This window comes from Eretmochelys imbricata, chromosome 13 (assembly GCF_965152235.1).
Source record: "Eretmochelys imbricata isolate rEreImb1 chromosome 13, rEreImb1.hap1, whole genome shotgun sequence".
Classification (NCBI taxonomy): Eukaryota; Metazoa; Chordata; order Testudines; family Cheloniidae; genus Eretmochelys; species Eretmochelys imbricata.
In genome coordinates, this window is record NC_135584.1 from 8,403,795 (window position 1) to 8,421,923 (window position 18,129).

At 49.9% G+C, this 18,129-nt stretch overlaps 1 protein-coding gene across 1 annotated transcript in view; it reads left to right on the plus strand.

The window, feature by feature from the left end:
- The window catches only part of LAMA5 (laminin subunit alpha 5), a 160,883-nt gene that overhangs the window by 128,350 nt on the left and 14,404 nt on the right, over positions 1–18,129 (plus strand). The window contains exons 44-64 of the mRNA XM_077831882.1: positions 75–155; positions 821–1,035; positions 1,656–1,756; positions 2,404–2,584; positions 3,381–3,524; positions 4,525–4,676; positions 4,774–4,884; positions 5,843–5,954; positions 7,077–7,247; positions 8,632–8,828; positions 8,995–9,111; positions 9,438–9,592; positions 10,487–10,628; positions 11,162–11,264; positions 11,463–11,576; positions 11,836–12,015; positions 12,467–12,609; positions 13,899–14,084; positions 14,885–15,021; positions 16,966–17,119; positions 17,889–18,022. Of these exons, the coding sequence (XP_077688008.1) occupies positions 75–155; positions 821–1,035; positions 1,656–1,756; positions 2,404–2,584; positions 3,381–3,524; positions 4,525–4,676; positions 4,774–4,884; positions 5,843–5,954; positions 7,077–7,247; positions 8,632–8,828; positions 8,995–9,111; positions 9,438–9,592; positions 10,487–10,628; positions 11,162–11,264; positions 11,463–11,576; positions 11,836–12,015; positions 12,467–12,609; positions 13,899–14,084; positions 14,885–15,021; positions 16,966–17,119; positions 17,889–18,022 (3,030 nt within the window). The remainder of the gene's footprint in view (positions 1–74; positions 156–820; positions 1,036–1,655; positions 1,757–2,403; positions 2,585–3,380; positions 3,525–4,524; positions 4,677–4,773; positions 4,885–5,842; positions 5,955–7,076; positions 7,248–8,631; positions 8,829–8,994; positions 9,112–9,437; positions 9,593–10,486; positions 10,629–11,161; positions 11,265–11,462; positions 11,577–11,835; positions 12,016–12,466; positions 12,610–13,898; positions 14,085–14,884; positions 15,022–16,965; positions 17,120–17,888; positions 18,023–18,129) is intronic.

The following is an 18,129-nucleotide window of genomic DNA, read 5'->3' on the forward strand; positions in this document are numbered from 1 at the left end:
AATGACAAGAGCCCCCTTTGCCCTGGTACCTTCAGAGTAAAATAACCTTTGACGTTTGCCCCGTGTTATTTCAGCTTTGCCATTGGATGTGTCCACAAGGGCTCCACCATGCAGTGTCTCTGCAAGCCAGGCTATGCTGGAGCCATGTGTGAACGGTAAGGGCCTGGTAATTACGGGAGGGCAGGACCATGGGGGTTTTTCTTCGTCAGAGTGCAGCTGTTGCTTTGACAGAAGAGAAGTTTCCATAGTGACGAAAATAAAATTAGAAGCCCCAGCTACGTTGGCACAGGAGACTGAGGAGAAAGCGATTGATTTGAGCTGTGAATCCTCTCTGTTGTGGGTTTGGCTTCCGTTATTTTGTGGAAGGGGCATAAAATTCCAGCTGCGATTGCAAGGCAACACCTCTACGAATCCAGCAGCGGGGCCTGGTGGCTCCCAGGACCAGCAGGAGTTGGGCCCACTTGATTGCTTATATGCTGTTCCTTTGTGCATCAGTGTGGGCTCAGCGTACCGCTGGGATGTGCCCTATTACTGTCTCCATTACTGGCATAGGGTGTCATCTTGGCCAAGTTCCCGCAGCATTCTTTGCCTTGATTACCCACCTGTAGAGCAAGAACAGGGACACTTCCTATGAGGCTTGATTAGTGACCATGATGTGCTTTGAGTGGAAGGTGCTGTGGGAGTCCAAAACATGAGGCTAATTAATAGCTGTAACTGCCCTGTAGTCAGTAGTTGTGCAGCGCTTCAGTGGGAGCTGGGGGGAGTGCGCGCGTGCACGGCTGTTGCTTTCGCTCCCTTTTAACCGGCTACATTTTTAAAGGTGTGCCCCAGGTTACTATGGCAACCCCTTAGTGATTGGCAGTTCCTGCCAGCCGTGCGACTGCAGCGAGAACACGGATCCCAACATGCTGTTCAGCGACTGCGACTCTCTGACGGGCACCTGCACAGGATGCATGCACAACACGGCCGGGCCCCGGTGCGAAGTGTGCGCCCCAGGGTACCATGGAGACGCGGTGGCAGCAAAGAACTGCACGAGTAAGTGCGGTACCGAGGCGGGGCCGGCTTGCAAATGCATTTCGGGGGTAGTGTGTCACGGGCACGTGCAGTTAGCCAGCCTGCGGGCACAGCTGTGGTCATCACCTGGGTAGGTTCTTACAAAGCCGCTAGCTTGGTCTCCTGGCTTTCAAAGGGTACGCTGGTTAAAAATAAGAGTGACAAAACAACCCTCTTTAGCAGGCATTTAAAAATTGCACCCAGGTGGTAAAGCTCTGACACTGTAGCAGCCTCGTCAGTAATAACCACTAGTGATATTAACCAAATTATTATTTCTGTGCTTGGGTGGGTTTGCATAGTACATTTCTAACCTTACAGGGCCCTGCCATGAGGAGCAAATGGTAAAATCCAAGGCGCTGGTCCTGCAAACTGCTGCTCACAGAGATAGGTCTTACTCCGGCAGATAATCATGTGAATAAGGGATGGCAGGATCAGTCCCCGTATATGAGAGAATGAAGACGACCAGTGAACTCCCACAGTTGACAGGATTTCCTCCCAACAAATTATCAAATCGCATTAAATCCACCAGAAACAGGATGGGTCAGAGTGCCTGGCTGATCTTTTTAAGTTGTCGGGTAAATGGGTGTGTTTCTTCCTGGCAGGATGTAACTGTTTGCCGTGCGGGACTGAGTCGTGTGACCCTAGAACTGGCCGATGTCTCTGTAAACCTGGAGTGACAGGTCAGCACTGCGACTGCTGTCAGGTAAAATGAATCGTGGGTTCCCCCCACACGCACTGTGAAGCCTCCATCACTATACGCTTGGCTGGTGCTGAGTCACTGCACGCCAGCTCCACTCTTCTGTAGCCTGCCCTCCCATTATGAGCGCACTGCGGTTCCTGGGCAGAGACAGGAGGATAATGGCTGCTGTGCCAGCAGATGGCTGAGCGATATGGATGCAGTTCCTGCCTACACCAGGCAGATACCTAACAATAAAGGTCAATGTCTAAAGAACCTGGTTCCGAAATGATGGGAGGAGGGGTGCTAACTGCAGCTTTGATGCTTGTAGGAAAAAGGCACTTAACCCTAGGGTGGATTTCGGGGATCCTAACTCCCCATCTGGAGTAAGCAGACACCAGGTGAGCTTACGGACACAATGCTGCCAGTGCATTTCTATCTCAGTCCTATTGTGCAACCTGCCCATTGGTCCAGCATTTTGCCGTATTGTGTGTTAATTTTATGCTCTGAAGAAATGCCTCTGGGAATTAAGTTCAGACTATGGATCACATTTCAGCGCTGGCCAGAGTGACTGTGGAGCTGTGTGTCTCTGGAGATGAAAGGCTAGCGTGTCCTCCCAATTGCCTCCCCTTCCTGTGTGTGATAGCATGCTAATTACCCACGTCTTTCCCTAGGATGGGTACTATGGCTACCATGGCTGCTCTGGCTGTCGAAAGTGTGACTGCGACATTGGATCCATAGACACAAGCTGCCACACTGAGACTGGTCAGTGTAGCTGCCAGCCCGGGGTGACTGGTCTTCGATGCCAGCAGTGCGCACCAGGCTACTGGGGGCTCAGCGGGCATGGCTGCACAAGTGAGTTTCTTCCCTGCTAGTAAATCTCCTAGAACAAATATCTGGACATCTCTGGGCTGCTTTGCTGCAGTGCCAAAGGGCTGTGTTAGTCACTTAGCATGAACCCGGTCCCTTCTCACCACAGATATGGGGATGTTGTGTTTTACGTCATCCCTGTGGTGCTACAACTGGAGAGCCCCCCAATAGCGTTCCAGTTTTGAGATCAAAGAAACCATCCTAATTCCATGGAGGCTTTTAATCGTTGTTTGGCATAGTTTATCTTTATTGTTATGATCTAAATGACAAAGTGTTGCGTGGGCACTTGGCATCACCTAGCAAAGGGCCTGATTTAAAAAAAAAAAAAAAAGTTAGGCTTCAAAAGCGCATTTGCCCTTTCCACCCCTTCCGTGTGCACCAGCAGTGATCACAGCTACTTGAGCAAAGCAGGTAAGTGCTCGAGTTGCTAACTAAAACCGCTTGCCTGTGAAGCAACCCATCCAGCTGAAGAAAACTCCCAGCGATTCCTGATGCAAGCTGGGTGTGCAATTGCAATCTGAAGGTTTTTTTTAAAACAAACCGTGACTCTAATGTACAGAACAACATGAAACTTCACTAGTCAAAGGGGAGGATTGACTCAGCTAATCTCGCCTGCCATTAAAAAAAGCATGTTCACAGACCCACGCATTGGCCCTTGTTCGTTCATTGATTCTTTTCTGTGGTGGTGGTTTGCCCTGTGATGGAATCCCAGCGTTCCCTCTTTCAGGGGGCTCACTAGGTCAGGGCAAACCTCCCTCAGCTGCCTCCTTTTCATTGGCAGAGTGTCAGTGTAAGGGGGGCTCCTGCGACCCCCGGACTGGGGAGTGCACCTGCTCCAATGGCCTGACGGGGAAGCAATGCGATACCTGCATAGAGAAGTATGAGATCCCTGTAGCAAACGGCCCGGACAGCATGAGGTGTGAAGGTTAGTAGCATCATGTTGTCTCTCCTCCCACTCTTCCTGCCCCCCCTCCCCCCCCCCCCCGGCTTTATTGCAGGAGTGAGGTAGAGCCGGCTGAAAAATGGGGGGTGGGAGGGTTTCACAGAAAATTTGACCTCTAAAACATTTGTTTTCATCTAAAAAAATTTCTATTTTTGGTGGAAATTCAAAAACTGAAAATGTTTTGGCCAGAACAAGAAATTGGCCATAACCCAAAATATTTTGATTTGGAAATGCTGCTGCAATGCACTGGGAATTGTAGTTAAGCTGCTTCATGTGCCAATTCTCCTCTATAAGCCGAGCTCCCTGGTAACCCTACAATCTCCTTTGAGTCACCCCAGGTTCCCCTCTTGGAGAGGGGAGAAGGTGCATCATGGGAGTCTCCTGGCCATGGTGCATTGTGGGAGATGTAGTCTGATCAGTACTTGCTAGAGAGTAACCTCTAGGAGGCAGATCCTAATTGTCAGTCAGATCCCTGCAGCGTGGTGGCCCCTGGCAATAATTAAAACATTGACGGTAAGCTTGGCAGATAGCACCCTGCCTTTTGGCTGGTTTCCTTTGTGCCCCTAGGGCAGATAACAGAGGAACAGTGTTAATCAGCCTAATAGTGGGCATGGCTCTGATCTCACCAATCAGGAGTAACTTCATCAGAGTTATGTGGGGTATGCTGGTGGGAAGCTGCTGTGAGACCAAGAGCAGGTCAGCTGACAGTTTACACTCCTTGGCACACCCCTAAAAGCACTTGGAAATCCTGACCCTTTGTGCAAAGGGATTGAAAGGTGACCAGGGGACCCCAAGTTAACACCTTCTTCAGAGGGGAATCCAATTCAAGAGGCAGGAATTTGGAGACGTGGTTCCCCCTTTGGGTGAAAAAACTGTCCTTACTATGGTCGTAAGGAAGGGGGAAATGGAAGGAGAAGCCCTGGGTGCTGAATAGCTGGTGTCGCATCAGAGCCATTTACTCACCACCCCTTGCTCTTGGCAGTCTGTGACAGCTGTGTGCTGCTTCTGCTGGAAGACCTCCAGAAGATCGAGGCCTCTTTCCCCATCATCAGGAACCAGTTGATCAACCTGAACGCCAGCTCCATCGCTTGGGCCCGACTGCATGGTCTGAACAGCTCTGTGAAAAACGTGTCTGTATGTGGAGGGCTTAACATGTTCTTCCCCCTGGCTTAGTCTCTACATGGGACTCTGGTCCTATTGCCTGATTTCCACCCCCACCTCTCTCTTTCAGAACCACCTGCGCGAATACCAGAGATCCATGAACAGGGTCAAGCAAAAGGCAGATGAGTTGGAAGACGAGAATGTGGAACTCACTCAGGATTTGAATGCACTGCAGCACAAGGCAGGGTGTTTCTCCTCCCCCTGCTGATAACACTGCACGCACAGAATCCCTTCCCTTGTTCATTTTCATAACAGTGAGTGTTAGGTGCCCATGGGAGGAGCCAACGGTGCTAGTTAGGGCCAGGCCCAGTTTGAGCAGCTGCTGGACACTTGACTCCTGCAGCACCCACTGCTAACCCAGTCCTGGGGTCACCCACCATGCATTCTGCCAGGGAACCTGATCCCCGATCTTCAACACCCCGCTTATCCAGGCAGGTTCCTTTCTCTGAGCCGAAACGGCCCATTGTGTGCATGTTAAGGAGACTTTTAGATGTGGTCAAATATCCAGCCCTCCTCCCCCCAAACCACCATTTCATTCTTCTGCAGTATTTAAACCCTACCCTTCGGAGGGGAAAGGTATCCCCTCTTGATTTAAGACGGTCCTGCCCCAAAGCGCCTATAGTTTACACAAGATTCAGGGGCTGATTTTTAATTGGGTACATAAAATGTGTGTACACTTGCATGTGCAAGTGATTTCTACACATTGGATAACTACCTGTGCAAATGGCCAGCATTTTCGTATGTGTGTAGTTACATGACCTGACTGCATTTTTGTACATCCACTTGCAAACTTTCAGAACCTCAAAGCTTGTACGTCTTCTGCATTCTCCCGATTAATATGCAGGCTGTGTTGGCACAAGTCATAATGTGTAACTGTGTTATGAGCATGAAAGATTTTTGTCGACGATGGATTTGTGATTTTTTTCCTCATCCATTTCATTATGAACACAATTGTTCACTAACTTCTGTGCACACATGAAGATAAATCTTAGCAGAGTACAGTACCCGTGCAAATCCCTGCAAAAAAGCTGACACTTTCAGCTCTGTGGTCCCAAAAGCTGCCCAATGCCCAACCTTGCATTACGGCTTATGTTGTATCTCACCAAATGCTTCAGCTAAACCAGTGATTTGTTTTGTAGGCAACAATGACTCATAGAAAAGCAAACCATCTGCAGGAGCAGACAAAAGAGACCTACCAGAGGGCAGAGCACCTGCCAATGAGTATCCAAGGTACCCTGGATAGCATTGCGGGTAAGTGACCAGGTGTAAGTGTAACTGTTGTGTTGATTTTTCTCCTGCCCCAAATCCCACGCTCTCGCTGTTTCAAGTTGCTCAGTGTTACCTTTGATAGTGTCTGTCAGGGGAGAAAGTAACTTAAGGGACTTACCGGTATACCAGAGTCCTGAGCAGGGGGTGGGCCTTTAAATGCCCAGGCCCTTTATATCGAGAGGCTCCGGCTGTGGTGGCGGCGGCTGGGAGCCCCGAGCCCTTTAAATCACCACAGGAGTGGTAGCTGTGGCAGCGGCTAGGAGCCCCGGGGCTCCGGCAGCGATTTAAAGCCCCGGGGCTCCCAGCCACTGCTACCACAGCGGAGCCTCTGGCCCTTTAAATAGCAGTCAGAGCCCCGCTGCCAGAGCCCTGGGGTAGCAACAGTGCCCCAGGGTTCCGACAGCAATTTAAATGGCCCGGTTAGTGTTAGTGGCGGCCGGGAGCGCCAGGCCCTTTAAATCACTGCCAGAGCCCCGGGGCTCCCAGCCACTGCTGCTACCCCGGGGCTCTGGCAGCGGGGCTCTGTGGCAATTTAAAAGACCCAGGGCTCCGGCCGCTGCCGGGAGCCCTGAGCCCTTTAAATCACCGGCCTGGGGAAGCTGCCCCCTGCCGGTGCAGTTGGCGGTATTACAGAGAATTCTGTGGCCAGTGAATCTCAGCTGTTTGGATAAATGCCATATTTGGTGAAGCACATTATATTTACACTTATGTGAGAAATAGGGGCTATCTGCAGTGCTTTTCCCAAGAGTGATTGAGCTACATGGAATCTTCCTTGCCCACACTGTCTGAAGTTTGCCCCAGTAAATCTAGAGGAGAAGGCAACCTACAAGATGGATTATTTGGGAAATAGTCCAGTCTAGTGGTTACAGCAGAGGGTCTAGAAACTTGTCTGAATTCCAGCTGGGTCATTCCCCCACTTCACGACTTGAAGCAAGTCACTCCATCTATCATTGGCCATCAGGACTCCAACAAAAACCAGATGCTGTTTTAGCTGAGTGGGAGCTTTTCGAAGTACTGGGGGAGGAGAGATGGCTTTCACAGCTGAGTACGGGGAGACTATGTGCTCAGCTGGTGGAGAACCACGGGTCGTGGCTTTCCCTGCAGATTTGGTGCACCAGATGGACAAGTTGGGGACTGCAGACATCAGCATGGCCTCCTCTGAGGAGTTCTGGCAAAAGATGGCTGAGGTGGAAAGGATGCTGAAGGAGATGAAGGAACGGGATTTCCTCAGCCAGAAAGGGGTGGCGGATCGTGAACATGAGAAGGCTCAGAAATGTAAGTCTAGCTCAGCAGACACAAGGGATGGGCAATGCCAAGGTGCAGGCTCAGTCTAGTGCTCCTTGGGCTCTTTTTCCACACTGTCCCAGCTTGAGGGCATTACTGCAAACATTATTTATTGGGCATGCCATTGCTGTTATCCAGTTGCTGTCACCAACAGTTGGAGAGTTACACTGTTGAACAGATTTCAGAGTAACAGCCGTGTTAGTCTGTCTTTGCAAAAAGAAAAGGAGTACTTGCGGCACCTTAGAGACTAACCAATTTATTTGAGCACGAGCTTTCGTGAGCTACAGCTCACTTGAACAGAATATGCCCATCTAGATTTTACAGGCTAGGAGTGTCCAGTACTGACCTCCTCAGCAGTCCAGCAATGAGGGGACAGTAATTGATAGTCCCGTTTTAGTCTCTTTTGCAAATTGCAAAGGTGCTAATATTTTTATTATAAATATAATTATATATATAATAAATATAATTATTTGCAAAGGTCCTAATAAGCGCCAGTGATTTTTAATGTTCATCCCAACAGAATTTAGCTCCTTTGTACAAGCAAGTTCATGTACAATCAGAAGGCTTAGTATTTGTTTAAGTGCATTTGAATTTCATTAACTTAATGGTTCTGTATGACAACACTTAAAAATGTAGTTAGTGTTTTAAGTGTGTGTGTGTGTGTATTTTTTTTCTCACATGCACCTATATATGCTCATAAGTCTTGTGTTCAGTTGGTTGAGTAAATTGTCCCAAATGGTGACAACAGAAGTGTGTCGTTCCTTGCTCAGAGAGACATGGAGCCTGTGATTCCCCAGGGAACCTCCATTGCAGTGCACCGCTCTAACCAAACGATACTCTGTTGCAAGAACCTCAGGGCCAAATTCTTCTCTCCGCTGGCATCACTGGAGTTACTCCAGAAGTGCACTACTGTAACTGTGGGAAGAGATTTCGGATAGCAAATGGATCTTTAATCTAGCAGAAAACAGCACAGTGAGATCCGATGACTGGAAGCTGGAACTAGATGCATCCAGATAAGGTGCAAATTTTTAACAGGGATGGTAATTAACCATTGGAACAACTTACCTCGGGATGTGGTGGATTCTCCATTACTTGGCAGCTTTAAATCAAGAGGGAATGTCTTTGTCTTTCTAAAAGATTTGCTGTAACTCAAACAGAAATTATGGGCTTCATGCAAAAATTACTGGATGAGGTTCTTTGGCTTGTGTGGTCAGAGGAGATAGTGATAACGGTCCCCTTCTAGCCTTAAAATCTGTGCTTTGAGACCAGAATTGGGCCCTAAGCCTTTCGAGCAGTTTCCACTGTGTACTCAGAACTCTTAAATGTTGGGGAAACAAGAGTTTCCAGGCAATCTCCTTGTGCTCTCTGTCGTCAGTGCTCCATCGTGTGAGGAGCGAGCTGTACAGCAAGTGGGAATCCAACCACGACCTGGTGAAGAGCATCAAAGACTTACTGGCTCAATATAGCTCAGAGCTGATGGATCTCCGAGATGCTCTCAATGAGGCTGTGAATAAAACCAGGCAGACAGAGGACTTGAACAGCCTAAATCGGAACAACCTTGAGGAGATCCAGGTACAAAGAGGGGTTTATTTGCATATAGGAATGCAAAGGAGCTGATGCCATTGGGTGGACGTGCATGGCTTTGGCAGCGGCTAAGAAATGTCTAGTATAATCTAGGTCTTGTGTCTGTTGCTTGATCCTGTGGCTCCTAACTAACGCTATCCATCTGTGTCTCAAGCGAAAGAGTGAGGAGTTGCAGAAGCAGTACGGGGTGGTGCAGGACACGCTGCAGATGGCTGAGGACTCCCTGGTCCAGGTCTCGGATCTTCTACAGATAATAGAGAATGCAAAGGAGGTGAGTGATGAAAACGCTCAGGCTTGTCTGGTGGATTCTGGGTTGAGGTGTGTCAGATGGGCTAAAATGTGCCACCAGTATCAAGAGGGACAAGGCAGTGGGGGTGGGGAAGGGTGTTGGTGGAGTTGGCAATAGCTGTGGGGAAGGGTGGAGGAAGAATGGTGGTGTGGATGAAGGGCATGGTGCTAGCAATGGAAAATCAGCCATGTGCTGGTCACCTGCCAGCCCCCCGAAATGTGTCTCTCCCTTCTGAGTGTGTGTCCAGCTGCAGAAGTGAGGAGCTGGCAAGGTTGGTGAATGCCCCTTGTGGGCGTGTCCTTCTGCAGGAGTACGAGAAGCTAGCTGCCCGGCTGGATGGAGCCAGATACCCCCTGACAGAGCGGGTGAAGAAGTTTTCTCCTGCCAGCAGTAAGATCCCAGTCGTCGAAGCCGCTGAGGAGCACGCTAGGCTCCTGGATGAACTCGCTCGGAACCTTTCCAGGTAACATCCCTCGCTGCCCCAGCTTCACCCCGGCCTGTGTGGGCCCGGAACTCTCGTAGTCTGCTCCACTTCTCCTTCCTGCCTGGATCAAGGATGCTGAGCCAGCCATCGGGTAACTCCACTGACTCTGCTCAGCATCCTGCTCTCCAGCACATTTGCTAGAGGGACTCCTGCTGCTTGTGTAAACAAGTGGTGATGTGTGGTCGATGGACCTCTCCGGGGCACTTGGAGGGATCTGAAGATTGCTGAAGTCCCTGCTTTGAAATTCATCTTGGGATAATGTTTACATGTAAGAATTGATGGATTACCTGTAGCCCAGCACTCGCCAACATCCCTCTGGTAGCAAACCAGTGTGTGATGGAGAAAGTATATGGGTAAGGACAGTGCTGGTACAGGATGTGGCGGTGACACCCATTAATGGGACGAATTTGAGTCTAGAACACGTCACGTCTTCAGGATGACCTCAGACCCAATCGATGTCCGAATGCTGCTTGTCATTCATTATTAGTGCTGTTTCATTGGTTCTCTATCTCTTCCACTCTGCACAGCAATAAGCAGAAGAGTGATCCTCCCTCACTCCCACCCCACTGTTTCCTGCTATGGATCATGGAAGGGCTTCTCTCTCAGAGCTGGTGTCAGCACTGACGGGGATTCAAAATGGACTGGGCACTGCAGATCTCTGGACCCAGGGGTGGGGCGGGCGGGAGCGGGAAATTTGGACCCCAAGATGGGGAAGCCAGTTGTGAGTGCATGCTGCTGTGAAAACCCCACATACAGGGGGTCTCCAAGTGGGGAGCCCAGGAGAGTGATGTGTGTTGCCTGTGCCTGGATCTGGCCCCTGGTGCTCTGCTGGGCTTCTGGCAGTGAACTTTATTTATTTGTCTTCAAATGCAGCAGTATCCAGGGCGCAAACCAGGATGGGTTTATCCAGCGAGCAATCAATGCCTCCAACGCATATGCCAGCATCATCAAGGCTGTGAAGAATGCTGAGAGGGCAGCCAAAGACGCCGATGAGGCAGCCGGTGAAGCTTTGACAGTATGCAATTTCCCTTCAGGGCCACACAAACCCTTGCAAAATCCTGGCTCCAATAAGCTGGCCCAGTGCCCTTTGCTTCCCTGGCCACACTGCAGCTCTTTCTGCTGATATACGACACTCCTGTCACCCCTTCCATCTGAGATCTTGGTGTTTTGCAAACACTAATGGGCTCAGCCTGACCTTACTGCAGTGAGACAGCTGTTGCTATCTCTACCTTGCCAGATGGGGAAACTGAGGCAGTGAGCCGTTAAGTGATGTGCCTTAATGACTTTGGCATCTGGTGTCTCAATTTCTCTTCTCTGTTACCCCTCCCCATGCATACGCACAAACACATGCCTCTTCCCAGCAAAATGCTTGCCTGAAGGTGGTGCAGATGCTTTCTGACCAACATTGGCTATTTGCCTATCATTTAGCCTTTGCTGAGACTGAGGAATGGGGACTTGAAGTCCTCTTCCAACTCTAGGGCTCAGCTGCTGAACCGCTTTGTGCCAGGCCCCCGACAGTTAGTGAGGAGGTGTCCTGTGTGTTTGTAGAGTGTTGTATCGGGAGATCTTGGTACCCTATCTAAAGAGCTGAAGAAGAACAGCAGTGCCCTGGAGCAAGCCGTGAAGAGGGAGCAGAGGAAACTCAATGAGGGTAAGAGAGGGGCCAGCAGTGGACACAAGTGTTCCAGGGAAATTCTTCTGTGTGGGAAAGATAGAAAGCACTCTGTGTGTCTGTGTGGGGGTGGGGGCGGAGGGGAGGGGGTTTTGGGTGGAAGTGATGGTGTGTGATGCGCTTTGGAGGAGTGATAGATGTACAAACATCTAACATGTTATATACATCTAATTCCAGTTATTAAAGGGACATTGCAGGCAGTCAAGGACAAACTGACCGATCTCCGAGAGAAGAAGGAGCAGCTCCTGAACCAGCTGCGATCTGTACAGAACATGCTGGACAAGGACCAAGGTTTGTCTGTAGGCAGTTTCTTCTAGACAAGAGCTCTGCACATCACAAGAGAAAAGCTTAGCTGTAGTCCCTTCTAACCCACAGGGCAGTCTATGATCATGGTAGGTAGCCAGTGGTTTGCCCATCCAGTGACCTTGCAGGTATATACCAGACCCTATATATTGGTTAAGTTTTTCTGACTCCAGCCATAAGCTAGTAGCTCTGCCCTCCCTCATGCTCTTTGCTGAGTTTACGAGACTTGTCTCCTTTCCTCTCAAAGATAACACCACGGCAATTATTCAGAATGCCAAGGCTGCAGCCGCAGCAGCCAACGACACGGTTGCCAGGGTGGAAGATGCATTGAGCAACATGAAGAAGAACCTGGATGAGTGGAAAGACCAGTATGGAGGCCTTAAAAATGAAGAGTTAAACCAGGCAGTTCAAGACGCCAAGAAGTCTGGTATGTAAAGAGGGGGGTTAGCTGTGGAAAGTGTGCTGGAGATAAGGGACAGGGACACTGCTGTCATCATGAAGCACTTCACTGTGGTATCTAAGTGCTGCTCTGTCTCTGTTGTTCCCTGCTGACAAGTTTAAAGGGAGGCTGTTGTGTGTCCCCCTCTTATTTCCTCTCTTCACAAAGTCCAGGTCATCCACTGAGGCAGGCTGTGGATGTTCTTACAAAGTGCTTGGATGCACTTTTCAGCTGTGTTTTTAAAAGCCACTTTTGTTAATGCTGCCAGCAAGTCCTGCAAGAGAGGTGTGCGCATCAGCCGCTGCTTCACTCCCTGTGACGGCTGCGCTGTGTCTGTTTCTTTGGCTTGCGCCCCCTGATAGCTGAGTGTTGGATCCCTTTGCACCCCGCTGATCATTGTCCCCTGCTCCCCTTTGCCTCCCTGAAACACGCCCGCCAGTGTCGAACCTGGAAAGCACCATTCCGCTGCTGCTGGGGAAGCTGAGTGGCCTGGAGAGCAGGAGGAATAAGAACTCCACTGTGTCCGAGAACATCGTGCGAATCCGCCAGCTGATCACGCAGGCCAGAAATGCTGCTAGCAAGGTAGGGGCTTGCGGGAGAGGGCTGTATATGTGAGAGTGCTGGCCTGCGGCGGCTCTAAAGGTGAACCCCTCGTGGCTCTAATTAGCACAGGCAGGCACTGAACAAACCTCCCTTAGGCTGCTTTTTGCAAGGCTTCATGGGAGCCCCTGAGTTTGGTTTGGGTCTTGATTGGCCAAAATAGGTTGACTGATTTTGTAGGAAGGCAAAGCATGCTGAAACTTTGTTCCTCTTTTGGCATCACGTAGGGCAGTTTTAAAAACTGATTTTCAAGGCTGTGGAAATGGGGGTTGAGCAGGGATTGCTCTGAAGTCCAGATATTGCGGGGGATCCATTTGAGGGGGTAGGGAAGAATGATTCAGAGTCTTGATTGTACACTTTGTGCTCTCCCCGGGCCCCTCCAAATCTGCAGCAGGCTCCACATGGTCTTTATGGATCTCCCCTTCAGAGCCTCCATAAAAGTACTTTGTCATGGTTAAATCTCGGCTTTCTAAGTACAGCTGGGCAAAAGATTTCAGGCAAAGCGCTTTTTTTTTATTTGCCAAACAATACAGATTCAGGTCGACTGAAACATTTTGCGAACTTGTCAAATTCACTGATCTAGTTCTGGGCCAAAGAGAAACAAACAAAAACAATCCCTCCAAAATCAAAATGTTTCATTTTGACAGTTTTGAAAGAAAACATTTCAATTTTTTTGTCTGACATTTGCATCAAAAAATCTCAAATGATTTTTAAATAAAATTTAAAAAGAAAAGTTTTGTTCTAATCTACATACAGGGGTCTTTTTCAACTTTTTGGTTCACCCAAAAATTCAACAATTTTTAGTTTTAGGTTGACTCAAAGTGAATTTTTTTTTCTTGATCTGTTCTGCAAGTGAACCAAAAAAATCACCTGCCCTCTGCATCTAAGCATCAGTCTACAGTGCAAGAAAAGACCCGTGGTTGGCCCGGGCTCGCAGGGCTTGGGCTGAGGGGGGCTGTAAAATTGCAGTGTAGATGTTTGGGCTCGGGCTGGAGCCCAGCGTTTGAGACCCCGCAACGAGGAAGGGTCTCAGAGTGCAGGCTCTCACCTGCCCATCTCCACTGAAGTTTTCAGCCCTGCTCCCTGAGGCCCGCAAGCCCAAGTCAGCTGACCTGGGCTCTGAGACTTGATGCTGCAGGTTTTTCATTGCAGTGCAGACATACCCTAAACGTGACTCTGCCTGGACCGGTAGCAAATACAGCCATCGTAAATGAGGGGTCAGGCTGCATGAGCTGCTTCTGTCAGCCTGGCTTTGATTTCTCCACCTCTAGGTGAAGGTACCAGTGAAGTTCAACGGCACCTCGGGCATCCAGGTCCGGACTCCCAGCGACCTGCAGGATTTGGCCGCCTACACCTCCCTCAAGTTCTACATCCAGAACCCGGAGCCCAAACCCAGGCAGCGGCGTCAGGATGGGGCCGACGCGGGACAGTTTGTCTTGTACCTGGGCAATAAAGAGGTAAGAGCTGCCCGTCCAAGCACAGGAGTGGGAGAGGGACCTGTGCAGCAGGCAGAGCTTGGGCTGAGTGATCCAGATGGGGAACAAGCGTGCGATGGATGGCCGTGCAGAGCTCTGGATGGGGTGGGAAAGTCTCGTATCAGGAAGGTCTTATATGCTGCATTCAGCCAGTGACTATCTAAGCCAGCTGTCTCCGTTCACCCAGCTTCTCCCTACTGCTTGTAAAGGTTTCAGGCACTGATAGTGGGAGCAGGGTGTCCACTGTTACTGTCAAACATTATTGAATTCAAACTGAGAGGCGAGGGGACAAAACCCTCCTCAGGGCAGAGCACGGGGGCTGCTGTCCCCTCACAGAGGCCCTGGCAGAGTATGGTAGGAGACAGCAATCGCCTGGGCCACGCCACCCCCAGGGCTAGATGCTGCTCATTTACAGGAGAGCCACTGGACTGTGTATGAAGGTAACAGTGAGCCTCCAGCCCACGCATGTTCCCGCTGCGACGTGAACACCACATTGCTTTGATCCTAGCCCTTGCAATGGCGCATCCCTCTGATGTGCAGGTGCTGGGCTCTGCACGCACTTGAGTGTTTGTTTTTTAAGGGATGAGAGTATCTGGTTTGTATGTTGTGTCCTTTGGTTGGAGCTAGGCCTCCAATAATCCCCTGGAAGACTTTGCACTCAGCTGTAAAACTCCTGAGAACTGACTTGCCCCTAGAGCATCACTTTAAATTCCCTCAGTGATTTCCCCTTTTTTGGATGGGTTCGCTGCAAACCCTTTGGATTGTTTGCTCTGTGCATTCAGGCCAAAGGAGACTACATGGGTATCGTGCTCAAAGACCGCAAGGTGCAGTGGATCTATAAACTTGGGGACGAAGAACCTACCTATTTAACAGTTGATGAAGAGATCGGAGAGCAGTTTGCTGCAATCAGCATCAACAGGTACAAAATCCACACAAGCCACTCGCATAGCCGGCTGAGCTAGAGAAGAAACTAAAGCAGCAGAGGGAGACTTTGCAAAGTGGAAGCGAGAGGGCGAGAGAGAGTAATTTTGCATTCGCATCTGTGACAGTTCTCGAAGTGAATCACCTTGTTACCCGCTCCGCCATCCCGGGCTCCAGCAAGAGGGACACTTCCTAGTGCTTAACTGGGTGCCAACTCCCTGACACCTCCTGTCCGTTGGCCATCCAAACAATCTTCCAACTATGCCAGCCTTTACTTTGCCTTCCAGGTTAACAATAGGTGCACCCCAGTCCCTGAGCCCCTTTGACGTGTTCCTCTGTAGTCCAGTCCCTTCTCCACTGAACACACTCAGAAATACCACTGAACAGCGTACACACCAGCTTGTATGATTCAGCTCAGGATCAACCCCGTGTACAGCCCCACAACACTGAAATATATTTGTAGTGAAAACAAGAATAAGTTTATTAACCGAGATTCAAATATTCCAGTGAGGAAGGTTAATGGAAACAGAAGTGTTACATGTAAAACAAAATCAACACACTCTTTCTAGAGACTAAATTTAACTTAACAGGTTAACCTCCTGTCTAAAGCAGTCTTCATCCCACCCAAAGCCTTGTGCAGCATTTCCAACCAAGGCTGGTTGTGGTCCCATTTTAATAAATGTAAATGCACTGTCTGTTTACTTCCTAGGTGCAGGATAAGAGGGTGTTCTCCTTTTCCCCCAGTTACAATCCAGTAAACCTTGGAAGTGCACCCCGAGAAAAGGCTCTCTTCTCCCTGCTGTTCTTCTCTTCCTGTTAAATCTCAGTCTTTCATCTGCATTTAGCTCAGGCTGGGGATTGGGAATGAGGCAATACTCGGTTTACATTTCAATGAATAGATGGGTAAACATCTCTGGTCTGACGGGACACCAGTTTCTCACCTGTGGTTGGTGACAGCCTGTCACAGTACATATACACAACTCCTTAAGTATCATCCACACATTCATGTCGCAACAGTTATGGGGATCAGTATGATACAAGCTTTTATTAGAGACCTCACATGGCCCTCTTTGGTGAACTAGAATGTATGAGCTGGACTCGGCAGATACCTGTAACCTCTCTGCATCCTCTCTCTGCCCCTTTGCCGGCGGACATTAGGAAGTTTTGGGTCACAGTATCTTTCACCCTTACAGTCACACATTACTTAAACTTCTCCTCTCCCTGGTGAGATGAGTAAAGGATACCGCAGGGCTCCCTTCATTAAAACGCAGCCATCTCCAGGGCGAAATGCAGCAGCTGGTTAGCAGCGTGCAGGAAGAGAAGAACAACCCCACATCCAGTGGACACAGAGGAAATGTTGGCGTGTGGCATTTAATGCAGAGTCAGGATTTAATCAGAGGGCAGGGTCCCAGTCTGCAGGTAACACTGTTACATACACGGCCTAGCAGTGCCATGGGACTTTGAAAGGTGGCCAGGACTTCAGGATAAAATCTCACCCGAAAGAACCAAAATGCAACCCCCCCATCTCTCTTCTCCCCCCACGTACACATGCCTAAGGGAGTGCTTGGCACTAATCAGATCCTGCAGGTGCTGGGGAAGGGAGAGCAGAGAAAGGCCTTCCTGGGCAGTGAGGCAACTCTTGTGCCTAGCTCCACTACGGGAGTCTGCCTCCCCCAGATGAGCATTTCACCTCATGGGTACAGGCTTTAAAGCCCATTGGAGCTGCTGTGATTTGCTGATTATGCTGAGATGCTCCAATTTAAGTGCACTGCAGTCCCTGGGCTCACCCAGGGAGAATTTAGCCCATTCTCTGTAGGGGCTCAGTATGGTGAGTCTCATGCTGTTGGATAGAGCTGCGGGGGAGGTTTGGGTGTGGAGAGGGACTCCCCGTCTGCCTGGCTCTCTCGTCCCCTTGTACTGACTGTGTGATCTGGGGGGGCAGGATCCTGCAGTATGGACACATGTCTGTGACCGTGGAGAAGCAAACCTTGCACGAGACGAAAGGAGACAGCATAGCCAAAGGAGAGCAGGGGCTGCTCAACCTCGAGCCGCACAACGTGGTCTTCTATGTGGGGGGCTACCCCGCCGGCTTCACGGTGAGATGGGCTAATGCAGCAGAGCGGGCGGAGACGGGGTTCCTGGATTCTTTGATCCTCAGTTGACTCAGTTTACACCTGTGGGCACATTTGTGTCTCCACTGGACCAGGATTTGCGATACCACAAAGAGCCTTTTCCCTCTGTTCCTCCCCCTTGCTCCCTGGCTTCACAGGCCTGGGTCTGTGTGGGTTTGTCCCCACTGAGCACTTGTTCCCTGGATCAGACACAGCTCTGGCTCCCTCTCCACCCCTTGTGAGTGGCACAAACCGCAGGGGGCTGCACTCATGTTTGGAAGGTAGCTATCAAATAAATGAACAGAGGTGGCCCTGCTGTACCGTTCTGTCCCGAGCCGCTCTGTGCCTGTCCTCTGTTGTGAAGTCCATCAGATTTCTTTCTCTAAATACAGTTGGATGGGGGGATTCTTTTGGCCAGCCCCTTGTACATGTTCCCCCAGCTGACCAGAAGCACATCTGCCATGGCAGGGCCTCTGGCTTCATCCTTATCACATGACCCAGGTGTTTCCATCTTTTCTGGATAATATTAGAGATAAGGGGTTGTTGAGCTCTCTGCTGAATCTTGGCATTTGTTATAAGCTCATTCCATTTAATACCTAGCATTGTTTGGAGGCATTTGCTTTCTTTGCCTGTTAGTTATTTGGTTCCCCTGCGTTTAAAGTGAGAGCTGAATGCTCAGGAAAGCAGGATCTGCCCCGCTGGATTAAACTAACCCTAAAAACGTGTAGCCGTAGACAGTGACATTCTTCTTCAGCCTCCAGGGACACTGCGCTACCCCAGCTACCGGGGCTGCATCGAGATGGATACACTGAATGAGGAGGTGGTGAGTCTATACAACTTCCAGCGCACCTTCCACCTGGACACAGCTGCTGACAAACCCTGTGCAAGGTACGAGAACTCACTGCACTGCCTTCAGCATGGTGGGAAAGTCTCCTGTCCCTCCAGAGCTTAGAAGGGTACCGAGATAGTCACCGGGAAGGGAATGACTTTCAGTT